Source organism: Mytilus californianus, unplaced genomic scaffold (genome assembly GCF_021869535.1).
Source record: "Mytilus californianus isolate M0D057914Y unplaced genomic scaffold, xbMytCali1.0.p SCAF_36, whole genome shotgun sequence".
Lineage (NCBI taxonomy): Eukaryota > Metazoa > Mollusca > Bivalvia > Mytilida > Mytilidae > Mytilus > Mytilus californianus.
The window spans coordinates 603956-627058 of NW_026262686.1; the positions used below are offsets into that span (position 1 = coordinate 603956).

The 23103-nt window shown below is 32.8% G+C and overlaps 2 protein-coding genes across 2 annotated transcripts in view; one reads left to right on the top strand and one right to left on the bottom strand.

The window, feature by feature from the left end:
* The window catches only part of LOC127736749 (uncharacterized), a 52113-nt gene extending 51074 nt beyond the window's left edge, over positions 1 to 1039 (bottom strand). Inside the window, exon 1 of the mRNA XM_052247327.1 lies at positions 920 to 1039. The gene's annotated coding sequence lies outside the window, so the exon portion shown is untranslated. The remainder of the gene's footprint in view (positions 1 to 919) is intronic.
* A 53-nt stretch (positions 1040 to 1092) lies between these two features.
* Positions 1093 to 17520, top strand: LOC127736752 (28S ribosomal protein S23, mitochondrial-like). The gene is made up of 5 exons (XM_052247332.1): positions 1093 to 1187; positions 11066 to 11230; positions 12031 to 12114; positions 13910 to 14048; positions 17346 to 17520. Exons 1-5 carry the CDS (start codon positions 1144 to 1146, stop codon positions 17376 to 17378), a joined length of 465 nt encoding a protein of 154 aa, XP_052103292.1. The 5' UTR covers positions 1093 to 1143; the 3' UTR covers positions 17379 to 17520.
* The last annotated feature ends 5583 nt before the right edge of the window (positions 17521 to 23103 follow it).

Below are 23103 nucleotides of genomic sequence, written 5' to 3' on the forward strand. Positions count from 1 at the left end.
TTTGATTCCTTTGAAAGCTCTCATGATGAAAGAAAAGAGCCTTTATACATGTTCCACAATGATCATGATATACATGTCAACATCAAAATCAGGTGCAGATCCAAAATTTGGAAAAGGGGGTTTGGGGCCCCTGACAAGCCAACGTTTGAAATGATACTGGAGCCCCCCTTAAATCTGCCTCTGAAAATGATGAAAAATATGTACTTTTACAAATTGTGACTTGGACGGAGAGTTGTCTCATTGGCACTCATACCACATCTTCTTATATCTACAATGTATGCATCAGTCTTCACGATAAACTTTGAATCTACAGGCCAAAACTGGCAAAAGCAGAATTTTACGAAATTTTTAGTTAGATTCTATCATGTGACTTTTTGTCTATTGACCTGTAGAGATGATTTTAACAAGCCTGGGCTGGTGAGCCTGCGGTTGATAGCTATAGTACAGACTGATGTATGTACATGTATTAAATCTTTCGAATCATGGCACCAAAATTAATATAAGAGTATTTCTATGCTCACTGACTGGCATGACTCGAAGGATGCTGTGTATAAATTTAAAATGTAATCAATTTGACCTGCATATATGTGGAAAATGTCATTTAAACACAATTAATTACATTGCAAAATTAAATTTTGATACACATAAAAAATAAGAGATAAAAACCTACCTCGTATCTGCATATAATTTATAAATAAAACTGACATTTGCAAACGTCATTCATACTTTAAAATGTGGCAATTCTTTCAGCATTGATTTAAACAGTGATATAAAAGAAGGAATTAACTATTATAGCGAAAATGTAACACATAACAAACATCAAAGAAATATTTCGAAAGTGTGTCAAGATGAAGGATGGGCTTTTCCAATTATACTTCTGTATAAAATTAACCTAAATTATCCTCAGTTTTTATCTTACTTTGAGTTCACATCTTATTCCAAAATAATGTTGAAATAGTCATTTTTTAATCGTCTGTAGCAATAGTAAGCTTTTAAGTATTTTTCAACCACCTGCTGCGGTCAAGCAACCGGAAGTCCACTTGTAAACACAAGATTGTACTGACTCACCTAAGTGTTTAATGCAGTGCAATTTTACTATAAATCACACGTTGTTAATACATACATTGATTCGATGTTTTCATCATGGCTGGGTCAAGAATTGATAAATTTTCAAATATATTTGCAAGGTTCTCTATTTATAATTATATACTGACAGTTCTCATAAGACTACAAAGATGATGAAAAAGACTTGAATAAATATTTGTTTGCCAATAGCACTAGCAGGGTGCGAATGATGTCATTGATGAGCAGAATAATCACAATCATGATTATCAAAGATGATAAAATAATTTTTAGTTTTACAGAATAGTATATCACTATATAGAAAGAAATATAAAAACTCCTTACTTTTGTAATTGCATCTTTACCCCCGTTATTTAGAAATAATACATGTTCTTTTGTATATGTGTTGAACTACTACTACCAATGACCAGTCAGGGGGTCTTATTGAAATAAGTGATTTTTAAAGGCAGTGCTTTAATGCCTTTCTAGTTGCCGTGTTAATATTTCTTTCCGCAATATCCATCTTATCTACGTGGGGGGGTCATTAGGCTCCAAGTAGATCCGGAAAATGTTGATTCTCTCCTTTTCTTATTGTGGTATAAAATGTTTTTTGTCTCATTTCATTTACATTGGGAAATAGAGAAACGATCATTGTGTTTTGTTAGTTTTAAAAACTTTTGATATATTTGTATTTTACATTATAAGCAGTCAACCGATTGACAAACTAGAATTATTTGAATTCCATGTGGAAAGAGGTCGGGTTAATTTCGAGTGTTATCTGCAATCTAGATGTTTATAAATCATTTCAGTCATTGATATAATAATTAAAGGTCGACTGAACATGAATTATATTATACAATTTAAAGCGCATTTCTGTTTATGCACGCGAACCCGTCTAACATTATTGTTATTTCGCAGTTATATAAAGAAGCAAATTATCGTTCCTGAATAGGTGGCGCCGTGGTAGCCGATCCTGTACTTCATCTTCCGGTTTCTGCACTGTGCAACTACAGTTGCATTTTTAATTAACGATGCCAAGTACTTGTTGTTGTGTACCTGGATGTCATTTAAGAGGAGGACATGCATTTCCAAATGACTTAAAAAGAAGGAAAAGTTGGATCAACGCCATGGCCCATACGCAGATTGGACGAGAACACGATGAAATCGTGGAGTCCATCTCAATCAGCTGTTGTTTGCAAGGCACATTTTACTGAAAAAGACTATGTGCAGGAAACTATTCATGGTAAAACTCTATTTTCTTTTTAAAATATATAGTTATATATGTAATCGCCATGCTAATAAACCAAAGTCTGTTTACAACCGCAATTATCGTTTTAGAATATTATAAAAGGGGGTGGTTAATTCAAGACGTCATAATTTTTTGGATTACGATTCAATGTGATCTGTTTGAGATTTTTTGGTGCTTGCTACAATTATAATGATTTCTTACAAGAGGTATATCATACTGAGAATTATTTTAGCAGTAATTATGCTAATGTAGTAATGACAGGAATGCATAAGCTATGCCTCATAGACTTTCTTGAAAAATATCAATGACAATGTTAACAGGAACAAAACAATGACATGCTCTCATCTATATTATAGTTATTTAGGTACAAACAATGTATGTTTGTTGCATACGTCTCTCATTGTTTGTCCTTTGGATTTACATAACATACATTTTGATGTACATTGAATCAGGCTAACATAGTTTTATCCAGATTGTAATGAATAAATCTAGTTAATATTTTGCCAGGTAGTACAAAGGAATTATAGTTATCTCGTACCATTGTAAACTCGTACCAATGTCAACTCGTACCACTAAACAAAAACTCGTACCAAATCAAACTCGTACCACTGCTAACTCGTACCACGGTAAATTCATACCATTGTAAACTCGTACCAACTTATTTAAATGCATTCAAATGGTGTTTAATGATGAATATATACTTTAATTTCACTCAATACCTCTTAAGTCTGTAAAATGTATATAATTTGAAATTACAATAACCAATTTGTAGCTAATTTTCCTTGTCTAATTGGATAGAGAAAACCGTGGCAGATTGGCTTTGTTGTCTCCCTTGAATAGACTCTTTTTTAAACTTTTACTGACAACTATTTGATTTAATTTTTAATCATTCCAAATCAGTAACATTGAATAGATTTGGGTATTTTTCTATTGTTTCTAAAAGGAATTTTATTTAATGAAAGAATTTATTGATTGTGTTTTAAAGGTTTAAAATTGTTTATGACCAACAGTTAGAAAGTATGAAATTTATTTTTATACAATATTCAGCACATTTCAGCAGAATATGACCATGCTTATATGATTATACAAGTTGATTAGTTAAAGATAAAAAAAAACAAGTTGATTAGTTAATAATCACACAATCAAAGAAATTTAATATATTTATTAGCATGGTAATTAAGAAATTACATTTGTATTTTTGTCTAAGTTTTCATTAAAATCTGGTATAAATTTCAAAGATATTTTAATTTTTTGTATAAAGCTTAAAAAAAAATAATCATAAAACATTTGTATTTTTGTTTAAGTTTTCATTAAAATCTAGTATAAAATTCAAGTAATTCAACTTTTTTTATTTAGTTTACCAAAAAAAAAATCATAAAACATTCGTATTTTTGAATATATTTTTAATGGTATGAGTTTGCAGTGGTACGAGTTCTGATTGGTACGACTTCCCAGTGGTACGAGTTTACGTTGGTACGAGTTAACTTTTTTGGTACAAGTTTACGTGGTACGAGTTAACTTGCTTCCGTACAAAGTATGCATTGCTAATGGAAGTTCATTTAATTATCAAAAAACTAATGTTTTATAACCTTTTTCAGGGCACAAACCCACCATACAGAGACTTAAGTCTACTGCCAATCCCAGCCTATTTTCCTGGACCAAGTAAGAGACTGAATCGTCCGCAAAAAGAAAAATCAGGGCAGTTTCCTGTGAAAACAAAAGAACTAAACTTGATGAATATTGTAGTAGAAATCTAGAGGAAAGTTTTGATTGTAAAGTTGGTTTTCCTGAAGAAGTAATTCATACTGCAGACAGGATTTATGACTGTCCACCACCGACTGCCGAGCTAATGTTGAGCTTCACAGATGGAATTACACAAACACCATCAATGCCTATATTTTCAGCAGAGAATTTTGAAATGAAGACACGTGACACAGCCATGCATTTTTATACCGGTTTAGAGTTGTAGAGTTGTATACTAAATTTTTATTTGTTTTGACCACACTTGGTCCAACAGCACATTGTTTGAGATGCATATATTTTCAAATTGATAGGGTGTCATTTGAAAATCAGTTTTTTTATGACTTTGATGAAATTGATGCATTATACAACCAACTTTGAACTGTCTAGATTCTAGATTGAAACTAGTGTTAAGAATATTGTGTAAACATGGATTGTTTTTATGTCTAAACAGTGGCGTGAGGCTAACACTTGGCCATTTAGTGGTTTAGTCAGGTATTTTTCGCCATCCAACTTCAAATTAAAGTTTCCTACAACTTGGATTATTATTGACAGCACAGAATATCCCGTGATAAAACCTAAAGCTCCTTGAGCTCAGGCAACCTTTTCATCATATAAAAACAGAAACACTGAAAATACTTGTATGTTCGACACCTGGTGGTTTAGTCAACTATGTCTCTAATGCATATGTTGGTTGTACCAGTGACTGTGAAATAGTTGAAAGATGTAGAATAGTTCAATTATGTGATCCAGGTGACAGTGTGATGGCAGACAAAGGTTTAAATGTGCAAGATTTGTTTGCTCACTTTTTTCAAAAAAAGAAACAGAATTAGTTCCAAAACTCTTATACGGGATAGAAAAGTCTCCAATTAACACGTGCACATAGAGCTATTTATTGGACTTGGCAAAACATACAAAATTCTAATAAATCCTATGAATGGAACTGAAACAAAACTTTCATCTGAAATAACATTTAGTTGTTTTATGTTGTGTAATTTTAGAACTTGTATTGTGCCAAAGGATGCATAAATAAAAGTGACGCAATGAAGTTTGTTCTGATATATATATATAAATATTATTTACAATTACATGCACATGTAAATTGTAATGCATATAAAAATAAGGAGATGTGGTATGATATTCAGTGAGTTTATCGAACCAAAGTGCATAAGAAATGGGTTAAGCAGTTACAGGTGTTACTGTCACCATACAATCTCCAACAATTAGAAAAACTTGTACCGTGTAAAAAATTTCAGAGATCTTACAACTAAGTTTTGTTGTCTCACCTTGACTTTGGTGAATTGTTTATATCTGTTGATGTAAATATAAAAAAGAAGATGTGGTATGATTGCCAATGAGACAACTCTCCACAAGAGACCAAATGACACAGAAATTAACAGCTATAGGTCACAGTACGGCCTTCAACAATGAGCAAAGCACATACCGCACAGTGAGCTATAAAAGGCCCCGAAATGACAATGTAAAACAATTCAAACAAGAAAACTAACGGTCTAATTTATGTACAAAAAATGAACGAATAACAAATATGCAACACATAAACAAACGACAACCACTGAATTACAGGCTCCTGACTTGGGACAGGCACATACATGTACATACAGAATGTGGCGGGGTTAAACATGTTCGCGGGATCCAAACCCACCCCTAACCTGGGACAGTGGTGTAACAGTACAATATAAGAGCGAACTATAAAAATCAGTTGAAAGAGGCTTAACTCATCAGATGGATAAATACAAATACAAGTGGACGTGGCCGGGTAGTTGTACATCCAAACAACAAAAAGACACTAAGTACAGATCTGAGAGTACTCGCATTTACTGACAGCTAGTTCAAAGCCACAAACAACTGATAAAAAAATCTTGCAATTAAGACTTAATTATCAACCCGTAAGCTCCCTTTAGAATTTTATAAATTTTAGATTTTAAATTTCTGAGTTATGGGGTTTTATTCATTAAAAAAGGGGGGATTTTTCAGTTTTTGGACAACAACTCAAAAATGCTTTAAGCAGTTCGCATGAAACTTTGGTGAATTATTTATAGCTATTGATGTAATCTCCCTATTGATTTTCATAAATTTCAAATATGACATTGAGAAGAAATTGAACTTTATTTGTTTATAGTCTGGCAACAGATTTATTAAGTATTGCGCAACAGCACAGTGTATTGCACAACAGCAAGAAATCTTTAATTGAATATAAATTCAATTCATATAACCGATTTCAAGTTCTTTGACTACATTTATTCAGAAACTATAATATGTCAAATATTTAATTACAATCCAAATTCAGACCTGTATCAAGCTTGAATATTGTGTCCATTTTTGCCCCAACTGTTCAGGGTTGGACCTCTGTGGGTGTATCCAGCTGCGCTCAGCGAATCAGTTTATTACTTAATTAAGAACTCCTTTTTGTCGAGCATGCGACTTTTGTCGCAGAAAGCTCGACATAGGGATAGTGATCCGGCAGCGGCGTTAGCTAACTTCTTAAAAGCTTTATATTTTAGAAGGTGGAAGGTCTGGATGCTTCATACTTTGTATATGGATGCCTCGTGTTACGAAGTTTCCGTCAGTCACATGTCCAATGTCCTTGACCTCATTTTCATGGTTCAGTGACTACTTGAAAAAAAAGTTAAGATTTTTTGTAATGTTAAATTCTCTCTTATTATAAGTAATAGGATAACTATATTTGGTATGTGCATACCTTGCAAGGTCCTCATGCCCGTCAGACAGTTTTCACTTGACCTCGACCTCATTTCATGGATCAGTGAACAAGGTTAAGTTTTGGTGGTCAAGTCCATATCTCAGATACTATTAGCAATAGGTCTAGTATATTCGGTGTATGGAAGGACTGTAAGGTGTCATCTGATCTTGACCTCATTTTCATGGTTCAGTGGTTATAGTTAAGTTTTTGTGTTTTGGTCTGTTTTTCTTATACTGTATGCAATAGGTCTACTATATTTGGTGTATGGAATGATTGTAAGGTGTACATGTCTAGCTGGCAGGTGTCATCTGACCTTGACCTCATTTTCACTTTTCAGTGGTCAAAGTTAAGTTTTTGAGTTTTGGTCTTTTTTTCTAATACTATATGCAATAGTTCAACTATATTTGGTGTATATAAATATTTTATGATCTATATGTCAGTCACGCAGGTTTTTTTTTACCTTGACCTCATTTTCAAGGTTCATTGCTCAGTTTTAAGTTTTTTTATTTTGGTCTGTTTTTCTTAAACTATAAGCAATAGGTCAACTATATTTGTTGTATGGAAGAATTGTTAGCTGTACATGCCTGCCTAGCATGGTTCATCTGACCTTGACCTCATTTTCTTGGTTCATTGGTCAATGTTTAGTTTACTTGGTTCATTGGTCAATGTTTAGTTTACTTGGTTAATGTTAAGTTTATGTGACAGTTGTAATAAAGCTTTATATTGAGGACTATCAACATAATATCAATGATTAGTAAAGAAGGCGAGACATTTCAGTGTGTGCACTCTTGTTTCATTCATAAATTACTTTATACTTGGAAATATAATTTTGCTTCGAGTTATAGTTTCTAAAAAAAGTATTGTCTTTGAAAGAGTTGACATGTTGCAATGTACATTTATTCTACATAGTTCTATGGTACCAAATCAAAAGTTTATATTAAAGAAAGAAGTCAAAGGTTTCCCATCATAGTTTAGTTACATACATTTTTTTTGTACCTGAGGTCGATGAATATAGATCATTATATAAATAAGGAGATGTGTTATGATTGCCAATGAAACAACTATCATCCATACATTGTACTTACCAGTAACAAACCACATTTGCAAAGTTGAATAAAATACAGTTGATAACATTTACTTATTACTAAAAAAAATGCCAAACTATTTTAAACAGTATTTGACTATAAACATAGATAAAAAAGGTACAAACTGGACATAATGCACTAGTTCATAAACAAGTGAGAACAATCGCCTTCATATAGTGCTCAGAATATGACATTCATAAAACTTTTTCAATATCATTAGAGAACTCTAAATCTTAAATACTGAAAGCCACCTCTGATAAGTACAATGTACTATGCAAGATAATGATATAACTGGACTAAAAATACACACAACCTGTAATTAACTGCCTTTACAGCGCTTTCGCGCTTTGATTAAATCACTTATTTAAGTAGCAAATTCGAAGTTTTGTCACAAATTGTGATTTTGTTGTTTTACCAAAATTTTAAACACATAGGTTTAGATAATATCTTTTCATTAGTAAAATTGAAAAAATGAACTTTTTGCTTCTTTTAAGCAGCAAGGTTTCTGCCTTCGATGCAATCATTTAACTGCAAATTCTATTTTAGTTGAAAAAATGCTATAAAAATGGCTTTACATAATGAACTGATACTTTCTTAACAGATTTTTCCCAGCAGTGGGAGTATTTTTCCTGTAAAATTCAAGGTTTCATCTTATAGATTATGTAATAAAATTCTACTGTTCGCGATCACAATTTCACTGTTCGGGGGTGTTGAAATTAGTGGGGGTTATTAAAATAATGATACTTAAAGAAGTGATTTTTTGGAAGGAAATTGAGGTATGATACTTAAACAAGTGATTTTTATGTCATTATCCTAGATTTAGTACAAGGTCATCACCTGACATGACCCGGTCATCCTATCAACACAGATGTTGGTTCTGATAATTTTAGCAACATAATTAGTCCCTGGATCATTAGTATTCTATATTTAAAGCTACAATAAAATTAAATCACTTAGTCTAGTGATTAATTTGTACTACTTAAATAGGTGATTATTAAAGAAAGACAACTCTTACTTCCAACCTTTATGGACATAATGTTACTTGAATCAGTGATTTAGAAAATCACTCATTTAAGTAAGTCCCCTGACTGATGACTAGGGCAACGTTTAATCATTGTTAATGACCTTGATTACAAAAGTCGCTATGGAACCGTTTCTGCCATACAGGTGCCTTGGTTGTCTCAGACCCACATCAAATGTGACATAGGACGACTAAATAGACTTTTGTTTCTTTTCAAAAAGCAGGAACAATGACATATAAAATGCAGATGAGCTCTCCTTGCGCTTTATTAAACCACCCTAACAATTAATTAAATAATTGAATAAGAAATAACGAACCAGATTTGTGTCTTAGTAATAAATTGAAATGTTTCAGTGATTTAAGCAATTAACCAGTTGACATGTTATTCATATATTTGTTTATTGTCCTTTTGAGGTTTTCCTATATACATGATATATTCAGACTCTGACAGAGAAAATTATTTTATGATTTTAATTTTATAGATATATATATATAAGCATTAGGAGAAAATAAAAGTTACAGTTATGTTAAAAAAATACACATGATGTATTTTTAACATATACAATACTTTTAACATGTTTAAACTGTTGAAATATAACCATATTTTTTAAATTATATAAATCAACTTGATGCTGACTTACTTATCTGTTAATTCAAAAATTATTGCATGCATTTATTATTGCGAATATTTGAAGAATGGACAAAAATGCAAGATTGATGATTGTGATTTTAGGAAAATCGGCACACAGATGTAAGAATGCCAGTTCTTAATGTTGTGGTACTGACCCAGTCTCATTATTTGCGTTTATAAAAACCTCGCAATAATATCTAAATTTACAGTTTACTTTTGACCTAATCGTATACACTGATGACCTAATCTAATACATCTTTAACCTCATCTTACACACCATGTACACCTTTGACCTCATGTTGCTCCTACCTGATGATAGAGGCAAAGATACCAAAGGGATATTCAAACTCATAAGTCAAAAATAAACTGACAATACAATGGCAAATAAAACCGAAAAACGACGGAAAGAAAAACAACAGTACACAAAATACAACATAGAAAACAAAAGACTTAGCAACACAAACTCAACCAAAAACTGGGGGTGATCTCAAGTGCTTGGGAGGGGTAAGCAGATGCTGCTCCACTAGTGGCTTCGGTCAAAAGTACAAACCCAGTGACAAGTAATTAGTTCTGCCTACCCTAATACACCTTTGACCTCCTTTTACTCCTACTTGATTATAGTAATTAGTTCTGTCCCCATGTAATACACTTTTGTACTTTTTATCTAAGCCAATGAATTTTCGTTTGTGAGATTATGTCTTAAACATGTTAAATGGAATACTTTGAATATTTTGCATTAAAACAGAAATATTGGTACATGTTATTTGTACATGTAACTGTATATTTGAAGCTTGTCTCTGTAAAATTTAGTTTGTTTGTCACAAATATTAGCTTAGGTAGACTCTTGATAGCAACAATAAAACCAACATTTTGCAAAATCCAAGCTTAGAATACAATACAGTTATCTGATAGATTGTCAGATCCTTGTAAGGGTTATGACATAGGGTCACCATTGTTTTTTTTAAAGAAAATAAAACTTTTAAATACAGAAAAAAAATTAAGCATCCTACTGAAAACTGTTTTTTTTCAACCCCAAAATATTATAAAGTTATCCAATCATTTAGATATTTTATCTATATGTAAACAAACATTATTAAGTTGTCCCTTTTCAGACAAGCAATCACAGTTACATGCCCTTCATCTTAAAACAGTCCAAACCTATATAGAGCTATACTAAACTAACCCTAGTGTTCAAACTACCTGCCCTAAGCCATACCTAACATAATAACACTACTGTAAATTCAGAAATTATTGCGTGCATTTATTATTGCGATTTCAGGAAAATCTGCTTACACCATGTACACTTATATGTGTCAGATATCAGAATGCAAGTTCTTATTATTGCGATTATCACCCAATCGCATTATTCGCAATAATAAAAATCTCGCAATAATATCTGAATTTACAGTAACCCTTAAAACCTAGCCGAAAAAACTAGAAACAACATATCATCCTACTCTGACCCACATTTTTAATGAACCCTATCCCTAAAGTACAGGGACAGCTGAAATGAAAGAAGGCTGTACTATAGGTAACCTAGTTTTATTATTATTTACAGAGTGGAAGGAATGATACGATCGGGAGCTTTGAAATATGAAGACAAACCAATCTGGTTTAATGTATACAAAGTATTTCCACCAAAAGTAAATCCAACTTATACAAGGAAACCATCAGAAAATCAACAAGTAGTTAATATACTCTACCCAGAAGATCTAGTCAGAGCGTAAGTTACTTATACAGATGGTAATAATATACTTATCTAAAGCATTAATAACATTAAAGGTACTGCACATTTCGACACCCAATGTCTCTTCAGTGATGCTCAAGGTCCAAAAATTTGAAAGTCCAAAATTTAATGCAAAGAGGTGATCAAATCAAAAACAGAAAAAGCCTAACCGGGAAATGGAATCAGAGCTTTGAGTGATATTTACCGAAATAACAAGACAGAATGTTTATATTCAAAGATCTAGTCATAAGTTCTCATAGTATCCCAATACATGTATAAAAAGGAACATACTAACTCCAATCTCTCTAAAACATAGACGTACAAACAACTCAGAAAACTTGGCTGCCATTGATGGTCATTTTTCAAGCTCTACATCTGAAACTACAAAATTACATCTGTAATGATGAACCTTTACATGGGTTAACCACAAGTATGCAACAAGTTTCCATTGAAAATTATGGGAAATCACATTTAAAATTTTTTTTTCAAAACTAAATTTGCTGGCAATATATTGAAAATCAGTTGCTAAAATATTTCCTTTTTTACATATCAGAGGGAAAACATGCTGCCATCAAATAGAAATTGGTCTCTTTTCATTATTCATTTAGCGTTTATATAAACTATGATTTGTGTCTAACTGAAGAAAAATTACAACTGAAGTTCTGAAGAAAAAAATACAGTGCGTCACCCTCTCTTGCACATCATTATGACTGTTTAAAAATTTCACTCACAGGATTGGAAGTATCTTCTATGATTTTCTATTATTTTGGATGAATATAAGTAATTTTATTTTTCAGGAAATATTATGCAGTATATGGCAGTAAAAAATCACAAGAAGTAGTAGACTTAACAGAAAAAGAAACACCCACCCAGTGTCAAAGGTCAGTTCTTGTATACTTCAGTAGGGATCATCTGAAAATCTCATGGAGTAATCAAATCTCAAGAAGTAAATAAGTCTCAAAAAGTAATCAGATCTCATGAAATAATAAAATATCAAGAAGTAATCACTCATGAAGTAATTATATCTCATGGAGTAATCAGATCTCAAGAAGTAATTAAATCTCAAGAAGAAATCAAGTCTCAAGAAGTAAATAAATCTCAAGAAGTAATCAAATCTCAAGAAGTAATTAAATTAATCAAATTTCATGAAGTAATAAAATCTCAAAAAGTAATCAAATCTCAAGAAGTAATTAAATCTCAAGAAGAAATCAAATCTCAAGAAGTAAATAAATCTCAAGAAGTAATTAAATTAATCAAATTTCATGAAGTAATCAAATCTCAAAAAGTAATCAAATCTCAAGAAGTAATCAAATCTCAAGAAGTAAATAAATCTCAAGAAGTAATCAAATATCATGAAGTAATTAAATCTCAAGAAGAAATCAAATCTCAAGAAGTAAATAAATCTCAAGAAGTAATCAAATCTCAAGAAGTAATTAAATTAATCAAATTTCATGAAGTAATAAAATCTCAAAAAGTAATCAAATCTCAAGAAGTAATTAAATCTCAAGAAGAAATCAAATCTCAAGAAGTAATTAAATTAATCAAATTTCATGAAGTAATCAAATCTCAAAAAGTAATCAAATCTCAAGAAGTAATCAAATCTCAAGAAGTAAATAAATCTCAAGAAGTAATCAAATATCAAGAAGTTAATCAAATCTCTAGAAGCAATCAAATCTCAAGAAGTAAATAAATCTCAAGAAGAAATCAAATATCAAGAAGTTAATCAAATCAATAGAAGTAATCAAATCTTAAGAAGTAATCAAATATAATGAAATAATCAAATCTCAAGAAGTTATCAAATTAATACCTCTGTGTAATTCGTGTCATAAATTCATCAGGTAGGTACTGTAAATTCAGAAATTATTGTGAGGTTTTTATTAATGTGAATAATGAGACTAGGTGATGATCGCAATAACAAGAACTGGCATTCTGATATATGGTACATATATCTGTATTCAGATTATCCTAAACTCGCAATATTTAATCTCACATTTCTGTCCATTCTTCAAAAATAGCAATAATAAATGCACGCAATAATTTCTGAATCTACAACTTAATAGTTTTAAAAATTAGTGAAAAAAATGTGAAAAAATACAAAGGAGGAAATAAAAAAGCCATAAGGGAGCTACCATTTGATTTTTATGGGGGGGGCGGGGGGGCTAGGATGAAATTTGAAAAAAAAGGCAGGACAGAAGTTTTGAGTAAAAAAAAGGCAGGATGAGCAACTTGGCAAAAAAAAAAGGCAGGATAACAAATCATGTATAAAAAGTCAGGATAAACTATTAAAAAAAACAGGCAGGACCGAATAAAGTGAAAAATAAAAAGGCAGGACCGAGATTACAACCAAAAAAAAATGCAGGACACTAATTTTTCATCCTAGCCCCCCATAAAAATCAAATGGTTGCTCCCTAAGTCAACCAATAACAACAGACAATATCATGGCCAAGTGAAAACAGACAGACACCATTCCACGAAACACAATACAGAAAACTAAAGATTGTACATAATGAACCCCTGCAAAAAATGTGAATTTTCTGATTGGTCAGCAGCTCATTAATTGTCTCCAATCAAAAATACTATTTACTAACAAGTGGAAAAAAGATTTACTGATCAATGGTCGACATGTTAAATGCGTTTGATATCTTTGTTATTCTAGAATTTATTTTTTTCTTTCAGATTTGTAGATAAGTATTTTGAATTAAAGAAATCTGGAAGAGTAAGTGATGATGATTTATTTAGACAAGCAGCTAGTTTCATGAGAGCCCAAGGTTTTAAACTAGAGTCAGAGGTTGAAAAGAAAGAACAGAAAGAATTAGTAAGCATACTACACTCCACCCTACTACTTATATAGTAGTGATACCACCATTATTTTCCGTATTAGTCTTTGTTAAATTGGCACTTTTCAAAAAATTATGCAGAATTTATCTTTGTTTCAAATATAGAAATACTTGGCTTGAATAAAGTTTAATCCTGTCCAATACTACAGTCAAAATTTCACATAACATTTCATTGCATATAAGATAATAATCATCACTGGAAGTTAACCAATCAAATCGTCACCCCTTTTTTTCCTGTTTACAAGCTTTAGTAACAATGTCACCTCCAGTTTCAAAAATATTTCCAAGAAACACCAAATCAAAAAAGAATGGTGCTTTGAATCACCAAAGGTATGTGTTCATGACTAAATTTTTATACGCCCGTTTACGGGACATATTATGGTATACAGTTGTCCGTCTGTCCGTCGCCAAAATGTCGGACATTAACTCAAAAATGCTTTACCCAATTTGCATAAAACTTTGATGAATTGTTTATATCTATTGACGTGAGCTCCCTTTCGTTTTTTATAAAATTTAGATTTTACGTTTCCGAGTTATGGGGTTTTATTCATTAAAAAGAGGGGGGTTTTCCAGTTTTCTGACAATAAGTCAAGAATGCTTTCACCAACTTGCAAGAAATTGTGGTGAATTGTTTATATTTATTGACATGAGCTCCCTTTTGATTTTTATAAATTTAAGATTTTTCGTTTCCAAGTTACAGGGTTTTATTCATAAAAAAAGGGGGGATTTTCCAGTTTTCTGACAAAAACATTCAGCAATTCTTATGAAACTTTGGTGAATTGTTTGTATGTATTGATGTAAGCTCCCTTTAGAATTTTATAAATTTTACATTTTGCATTTCTAGGTTATGGGTTTTTTTTCATTAAAAAAAGGGGTGATTTTCCAGTTTTCAGACAATAACTCAAAAATGCTGTCACCAATTCTCATGAAACTTTGGTGAATTGTTTATATCTATTGATGTAAGCTCCCTTTTTATTTTCATAAATTTCTAATATGACATTGAGAATAAATTGAACTTTATTTGTTTATAGTCTGACAACAGATTTACTAAGTATTGCACAACAACAAGAAATCTTTAATTGAATATAAATTCAATTCATATAACCAATTTCAAGTTCTTTGACTACATTTATTCAGAAACCTATAATATGTCAAATATTTAATTACAATCCAAATTCAGACCTGAATCAAGCTTGAATATTGTGTCCATTTTTGCCCCAACTATTCATGGTTGGACCTCTGCGGGCGTATCTAGCTGCGCTCAGCGAAGCAGTTTATTGTTTTTTCCTGCAATGAAATGCAGGGTTAATTTCCTACAACTGTCAAATTCAAGGGAATATTTTTTTTCGACCCTTTTTCGTATAAAACCGGATGTGAGTCCCAGTCTTCGCACTCAACTACAGGCCAACCAGCCTAGGCTTGTAAAAATGCTGTCAGGCCTGTAAAAATAATCTATACAAGCCAATAGAATCTAACTAAAATTTTCGCAAAATTCAGCCTCTGGCCTGTAGACTTTAAAGTTTATCGTGAAAACTGTGTGACGTACCATGTTTTGGTGGTATTACATCTATATTTCTTTTATCTTTTTTTTCATAGTTCAAGTATAATTCTGTAGAAGTTACATTTTTTAAATTTTTTACGATAGTTTATATAGGAATCTCTTAATTTTTTTCTTTTCTTTGAGGAATGTTGTACAAATGCAAAACATAGAGGTGAGCTGCGTCAGATAGAAATCGACCTTATGCAAATGTATATCAATACATCTGTTGACTTATTTCAGGTTGAAAAAATCTCTTTACAAAGTCTTTAACTGTTTGAAAATTGAGTTGAAATAAGAACCCTACAAACCAGACCAACATTCATCTTTTATTTCGTATTTGAATGTCCTAAAATAAACCAAAGTCTTATACTTGTACATGATTACATGCTCTTGCATAAGGTCGATTTCTATTTGACACAGCTCAGGTTAAAGCTTAGATTTGTTGATTTCGGTCTTCAAGGTTATTTAAGACACAGGAAATATACGCTTGAATTATCATCATGTTTATTATACTACTTACACATTATGCAACAAACTGTACTAATAGGAGTTGTAAATCGTAAGTTATTTTACTACCACTGGGTTGGAATCTTACACTAATACTGTGGATTCATTTATTTTCGTAGGTACCAATTTTCGTGGATTAAGGAAAACTTGCATGTCCTTGGATATATAATTTCGTGGTTTTGCTGAAGTCTGCGTACAATCCTATAGAAAATATGTCATTCGTTAAACGGTCAGTCCTTGGAACTACCATCCATCTATAAGCTAATGTTATGGTCTGGCAAGATTGTAATGATACTTTTTATGCCTCCTACAATAGAATGGGGCATTATGTTTTCTGATCTGTGTGTCCATCACTCTGTTAGTCTGTCTGTTCTCCAAAAAATGAAAACAACATGTTATTAATTGCATGCGTCTGAAGCGCTTTTCTGGATTTACCTTCATCAGGAACGCTCACAGCGGAATATTTGAAAGCCAAGGATGTATAAGAACCGAAACAATTGAAGAGCTATATAACCAAAAAGGACCTAAAAAATAGCCAAATCCATCTAAGGTCAACTTTGCCTGAGGGAGTTTAAACCTTAGTTTCTTTATAATTTCAAAATTTATAAATGGACAAATTTCTTCTTTGTTTGATAATATGCTCTTACAATTTACCCATTTTAGACAAAACCTTTTTATGACATCACTTTTAAGAAATTGTGTCATTAAGGCTTTGCTGATATTTTGTGAAATCCTTTCTTCTGAAGCTTAAAATATGTGATATGTAATGATATCAAGCAATATTTTATTTTTGGTGAATTTACAGGGACAAATAAGCTCCAACATGTACCTTGTCCTACAGTGCATGTGTTCATAAAGATTTGTTCCAAATAAGGATTTGAATGCTGATTTTACTGTTCACTAAATATGAAAATATGATGTTGTAAGTGGGGCATGGTACACATATACTTGTTAATTTTAAGTTGTCATCTGAATAAAAGGGAATAAGGGTATCCATTAATAAGGCATCATGAACATGACAATAATTGGAGGCTCGCTTTAATCTAATCTTCGGATGAGAAATACAAAAAAAACTGCTTTGATATCTTTGTACACAAAAAATTTTTCTGAAAAAATATATTTATCAGCTTCACTTTATAACGAAATTTGAGTTTTATATCCATTGTGGTTATTTGTAAAGATATCAAATTTGGATGATTACTCTAATTATAAAATTTTTTTTTTTTAGCATAATATGGCTCAAGAGATGTTTCCTAGTTAATCGTGTGTGTGTTTGTGTTTGTGCTAAGACTTAAGAAGCGAACTCATAGAAATAAGATATGGATAGAATAAAAAATGACACATGCTGTCCAAATGCAGATGGGAAGAGTGTTCAGAGTGTCAATAAAATGCTATTAAATTTATATATTTATTCATATCTCTTGGATTTTGATAAAAGTTGTGATATCTAAATGAGAGTCCAAAGTCCAGTATGGCCACTCTCAATAATCCATGTTCAGAAGGAGCACACTAAATAAAAAAAGATTTCTATTGCCTTTAACAGGGGCATTGGAACATGAACTTGAGGATAGAAAAAAAGAAGAAATGTTATGAATAGTAAAATACAATGTATGCCCATCATTTTTGGTTTTTGCCATGACATTGTCAGTTTTTTTCCCTTGTCATTGTCAGTTTTCCTTCGACTTGTGAGTTTTGAATGTCCCCTTGGTATCCTCCACCTCTTTTTTGACACAAACTTCAAAATATACAGTTCTAAGAGAATCCATCAAAACAATGGCTCAAAACCAAAAACCACAAAAACACCAACAACAGTCTACAAAATACTCAGTAGAAAACCAACGACTGAGCAACAGGAACCCAACCAAAAAGGGGGGTAAACTCAGGTGCTCCTGAAGAGTAATCAGATCCTGTTTCACATATGGCACCTGTTGTGTAGCTCATGGTAAGTACTAATCAGAGATAAAGTTGACAGTCTCTTTTTAGGATTTTTTATTTGGTGATTAGTCTCATTCTGTGATGTCAAGATTGAGGAAAAGAGGACAGGATTGTGACATATAATTAGATTATATATCTGTTTGTTTGTGACATAGATATTCCATAACAGTTTTCCAAGTCGTGATGGCGTCCGTTCAACTTTTGAAGGGATGACTTCAACTTTACCGCTTGATACCCATGGCTCAAAGGTTCCTTATCAGCAGCAATCCTCTATTAAGGAAATTATGATAGGTAATGCAAGCTTTGGGAATGCCAGATCAACTTGTTTATGTACTTCATACAATAAATGAACTAATTAGCTAAAATAACATGTTTTGGGATCTTGGCCAAATCTTTATTTTTTTTTATCTTTCACTGAACAAACAACAACTTATTGCCAGATATGATTGAGATGGGCATTTTAAAGATCACAATTAATCTAATTTATTTTTTAAAGCTTGCACTAAGTAAAATAACAAATGTACCGAACTCCAAGGAAAATTCAAATGTACCTTATCAAATGGCAAAAACACATCAAACAAATGGAAAACAACTTCCATATTCATGACTTGGTACAGGCATTTCCTTTTGTAGACTTTAAAATAAAATTGAGAATGGAAATGGGGAATGTGTCAAAGAGACAACAACCCGACCACAGAACAGACAACAGCAGAAGGCCACCAACAGGTCTTCAATGCAGCGAGAAATTCCCGCACCCAGAGGCGTCCTTCAGCTGGTCCCTAAACAAATATATATACTAGTTCAGTGATAATGAATGCCATACTAAACTCCAAATTGTACACAAAAGACTTGAAACTTTATCTATGATTAAAACTGTGCTCAATACAGAGGTTGATTCAGAAGAAAAGAAGACTGGTCAATAGTGGAACAAATTTTATGAAATTGCAGTCTCCCTCTCGGTCTCAAAATACTGGTACACAGAGGTGGATTTACAATTCTTTAGCTGGGTTATACAAAGTGCAAATCCTGCTTATAATATGGATTTTGTGTAATCAACTGCAGTTTTCAATTTGTAACCTTCTAGGATGTTTTGTTTTATACACATTGAAGATGTGAACCTCAATATATATACACATTTGGAGCATTTTTGTAGATTTTCCAGGTCAGTTGTCAGTAGGATTCTTCAAGAGGGGCTAATTTTGTGTAGTCAATTACTCGTGCAGATTTTTTGAAAAATTTGAACTAGTGGTCATTTAATGTATTTAAAAAAAATGCTTATCCTTCAAAGGAACTGCATAAAATGCAACTGTTTGTAGTAGTACTATAGCAAGGATTTTTGTCTCACCTGGGACGAAAGTTGTAGAATGCGAGAATGTGGCTGGGGCATAAACTTTGTATAAAGTTTTATATTTCAGGAAGTAGAAAACCTGGACTCTTCATACCTATATACAGAGTCCTTATGTCATAAAGTTTCCTTCTGTATCCATTGCCCTTCATTTTCATGGTTCAGCGACTGCTTGAAAAATGTATTTTTGTTGTCATATGAATTTCTCACTCATTATGAGTAATAGGATATCTGTATTTAATATATGGTTCCCTGCATTGTGTTCTTGTCGGTCAGACAGGTCCCTCTGACCTCGATCTAATTTCTTGGATCATTGATCAAGGTTAACGTTACATGATTAGGCCTGTTTCTCAATGATTACACTGATTGTGTATGCAATGATTATAAGGTGTACATGTCAGTCTGGTAGGTTTCAACTGACCTTTACCTCATTTTCATGGTTCATTGGTTAATGTTATTTTTTGTATTTTGGTCTGTTTTGAATATTATAAGCAATAGGTAAACTATATTTAATAGTGTATTGAATGATTGTAAGATATACAGGTCTGTCAGGTATGACCTGTCCTTTACCTCATTGTCATAGTTTATTGGTCAATGTTAAGTTTCCGTAGTTTGAGGGAAGTACCAGCCCAGTAGTAAGCACTCCAGTGTTGACATAGTGTTAAGTTTCCGAAGTTTGAGGGTATCACCAGCCCAGTTTTCAGCACTTCAGTGTTGACATGATGTTAAGTTTCCGTGGTTTGAGCGTATCACCAGCCCAGTAGTTAGCTCTTCAGTGTTGACATGATGTTAAGTTTCCGTGGTTTGAGCGTATCACCAGCCCAGTAGTTAGCTCTTCAGTGTTGACATGATGTTAAGTTTCCGTGGTTTGAGCGTATCACCAGCCCAGTAGTTAGCTCTTCAGTGTTGACATGATGTTAAGTTTCCGTAGTTTGAGGGTATCATCAGCCCAGTAGTTAGCTCTTCAGTGTTGACATGATGTTAAGTTTCCGTGGTTTGAGCGTATCACCAGCCCAGTAGTTAGCTCTTCAGTGTTGACATGATGTTAAGTTTCCGTAGTTTGAGGGTATCATCAGCCCAGTAGTTAGCTCTTCAGTGTTGACATGATGTTAAGTTTCCGTAGTTTGAGGGTATCATCAGCCCAGTAGTTAGCTCTTCAGTGTTGACATGATGTTAAGTTTCCGTAGTTTGAGGGTATCACCAGCCCAGTAGTTAGCTCTTCAGTGTTGACATGATGTTAAGTTTCCGTAGTTTGAGGGTATCACCAGCCCAGTAGTCAGCATTTCAGTGTTGACATGATGTTAAGTTTCCGTTGTTTTAGGGTATCATTGATATGATCATGACTATAAATTATCTGTTTACAAAACTTCTATTTTTTTCGAAATACTAAGGATTTTCTACCACAGGAGAACATTACCTTAGCTTTATTTGGCAAAACCTTTCGAAATTTTGGATCCTCAATGGTCTTCAACTTCGTACTTTATTTTTGGCCTTTTTAACTTTCTTTATTCAAGCGTCTCTGATGAGTCTTTTGTAGTCGAAATACACGTCTGGTGTTCAAATTTTGAGTTTATTTGGTCCTCATTCAGATGATATCAACAATATTGGCCAACTGTAGTGGGTATATGGAATGACTGTAAAGTGTACATGTCTGTCTGGCATGTATCATGTCACCTTGACCTAATGTTTTATAGTTCATTGGTCAATGTTCAATTTTCATGGCTACTGTTTCTTGGATACTACAAGCACTAGGTCAGCTATATTTGGTGTATTGAATGATTGTAAGGTGCACATGTTTGGCTTACAGGGTTTATCTGACCGTGACCTCAAACTTATCTTTAAGACCAATAATGGTCACTAAAGCAGGCGAGACATTTCAACAAGTGTATTTGTAACAGCCACTATGTTCCGTCAGTTACTTTGTTCCGGCGGAACTTTTCAACTAGTTATTTCGTTCCGATGGAACTTTCCAACTAGTTGTTTTATTCCGAGTGCAGTCGAAAAGTTCCGGAAAAAAGTAGCTAGTTGAAAAGTCCCGGAACAATGTAGCTAGTTGAATAGTTCTGGCGGAACAGAACAACTAGTTACATCGTTCCGAATATACCGTATTTCGTCCTTTTTGTAGGAAGAGGGGGAAGAATGAGTATCAGTATATATAAGAGCAAATCATTAATTTACAAGAATACCCAACGCACTGAAAGGGGTTTCTTTGGGGACAAATATGCAAAAGTTAAGTTGTATTTCATAGCTCACATAAAACGGAATAAGTCCTTCCTCATGTGGTTCTTTGCATCAATTCTCCAAATGGAACTTTGTGACTGGTTGATAAGTTCCGTTGGAACTTTTGGGCTAGTTTGTTAGTTCCGGTTTTGACTTATTTGCCAAAGAGGAACTTTGTGGCTAGTTGATAAGTTCCTTTTGACTTTTGTAATCAGTATTTTGGTTTCCCTTTAAAAGGTTCAAATATAATATGTTGCGCTTTTACTTTGCATCAATTCTCCAAATGGAACTTTCTGCCTAGTTGATAAGTTCCGTTGGAACTTTTGGGCTAGTTTGTTAGTTCCGGTTTTGACTAATTTGGCAAAAAGGAACTTTCTAACTAGTTGATATGTTCCGTTGGAACTTTTCAACTAGTCACTTTGTTCCGGTGGAATTTTTAAACCAGAGGAAGAACAAAGTAACTAGTTAATAAGTTCCTCCGGAACTTTTCGGCTAGTAAGTTCTTTCCGCCCGGAACTTTCCAACGTCGGAACAAAAGAGCATTTACATATTCTTGTTTCCTAACAATTTTTTAATATGATTTGACATTTTTCAAACTACTTTTTCCACCAGTGATTCGATCCTTTTGATTAACACAGAGCTTTCAATCTTTTTATATTATGTGTATATTAATTGAAGAGGTACACCTCATTTTGTGTACACGTTTGGAGAATTGTATATGTGCTTTGCTCTATTGTATCTCCTGAAAGACCAGTTTCTTTTGGTTTTCAAATTTGTAGAAATCAGTATTACCTCTGATTGTCTAACATGATTCTAGGAGCATAGCAAATACTAGATCAGTTATCATTTATTGGTATAATAATTTAAATATGCCGTTATAAACTAAAACCAAAAAAAGGGGTTTCAAGTTTTGCTAATTTGGAGACATTTAAGTACCGGTAATTCAATGCAATAATTTGCATCTTTGACCCTAAAATAATTGAAAGGCTCCTCCCACCATAATGTGTAAGAATTTTGTAGATTTGAATCCCTATCCGGCGCTCAGTGAGCATGTATTCTTTTAGTAAGAGGTTAATTAATTCGATTGCGTTTGATTCTCTGTTATTGCATAGTAGCATGTTTGCTTTGAGAGTTATATATATGGACCTGGTTGATTCCCTCTCTGCCTCTCTATTTTTTTCAGAATAACATTATAACTTTGAGAGCGAGAGTTTGCTTTCATTCCCTGTCCAATTTACTGTGGTATCATAGTAGTATGCTGTCTACGAGAACGAGAGTCTACGGATTTGATTTAAGATCGGTTGTCAGGTGTTGTCATAGTGGATTCTGAAGTTAAATTATCAGTCTTGTGCTTTGTGTTCCCTTAGTAGTATGATATGGATTCCAGAGCGAGATTATGTGGGTTTGATTCCATGTATGGTGCTTTGTGGTCTCATAGTAGTATGGCTTCCAGAGTAAGGTGTTGTGGAATTGGCTGCCTGTCTGG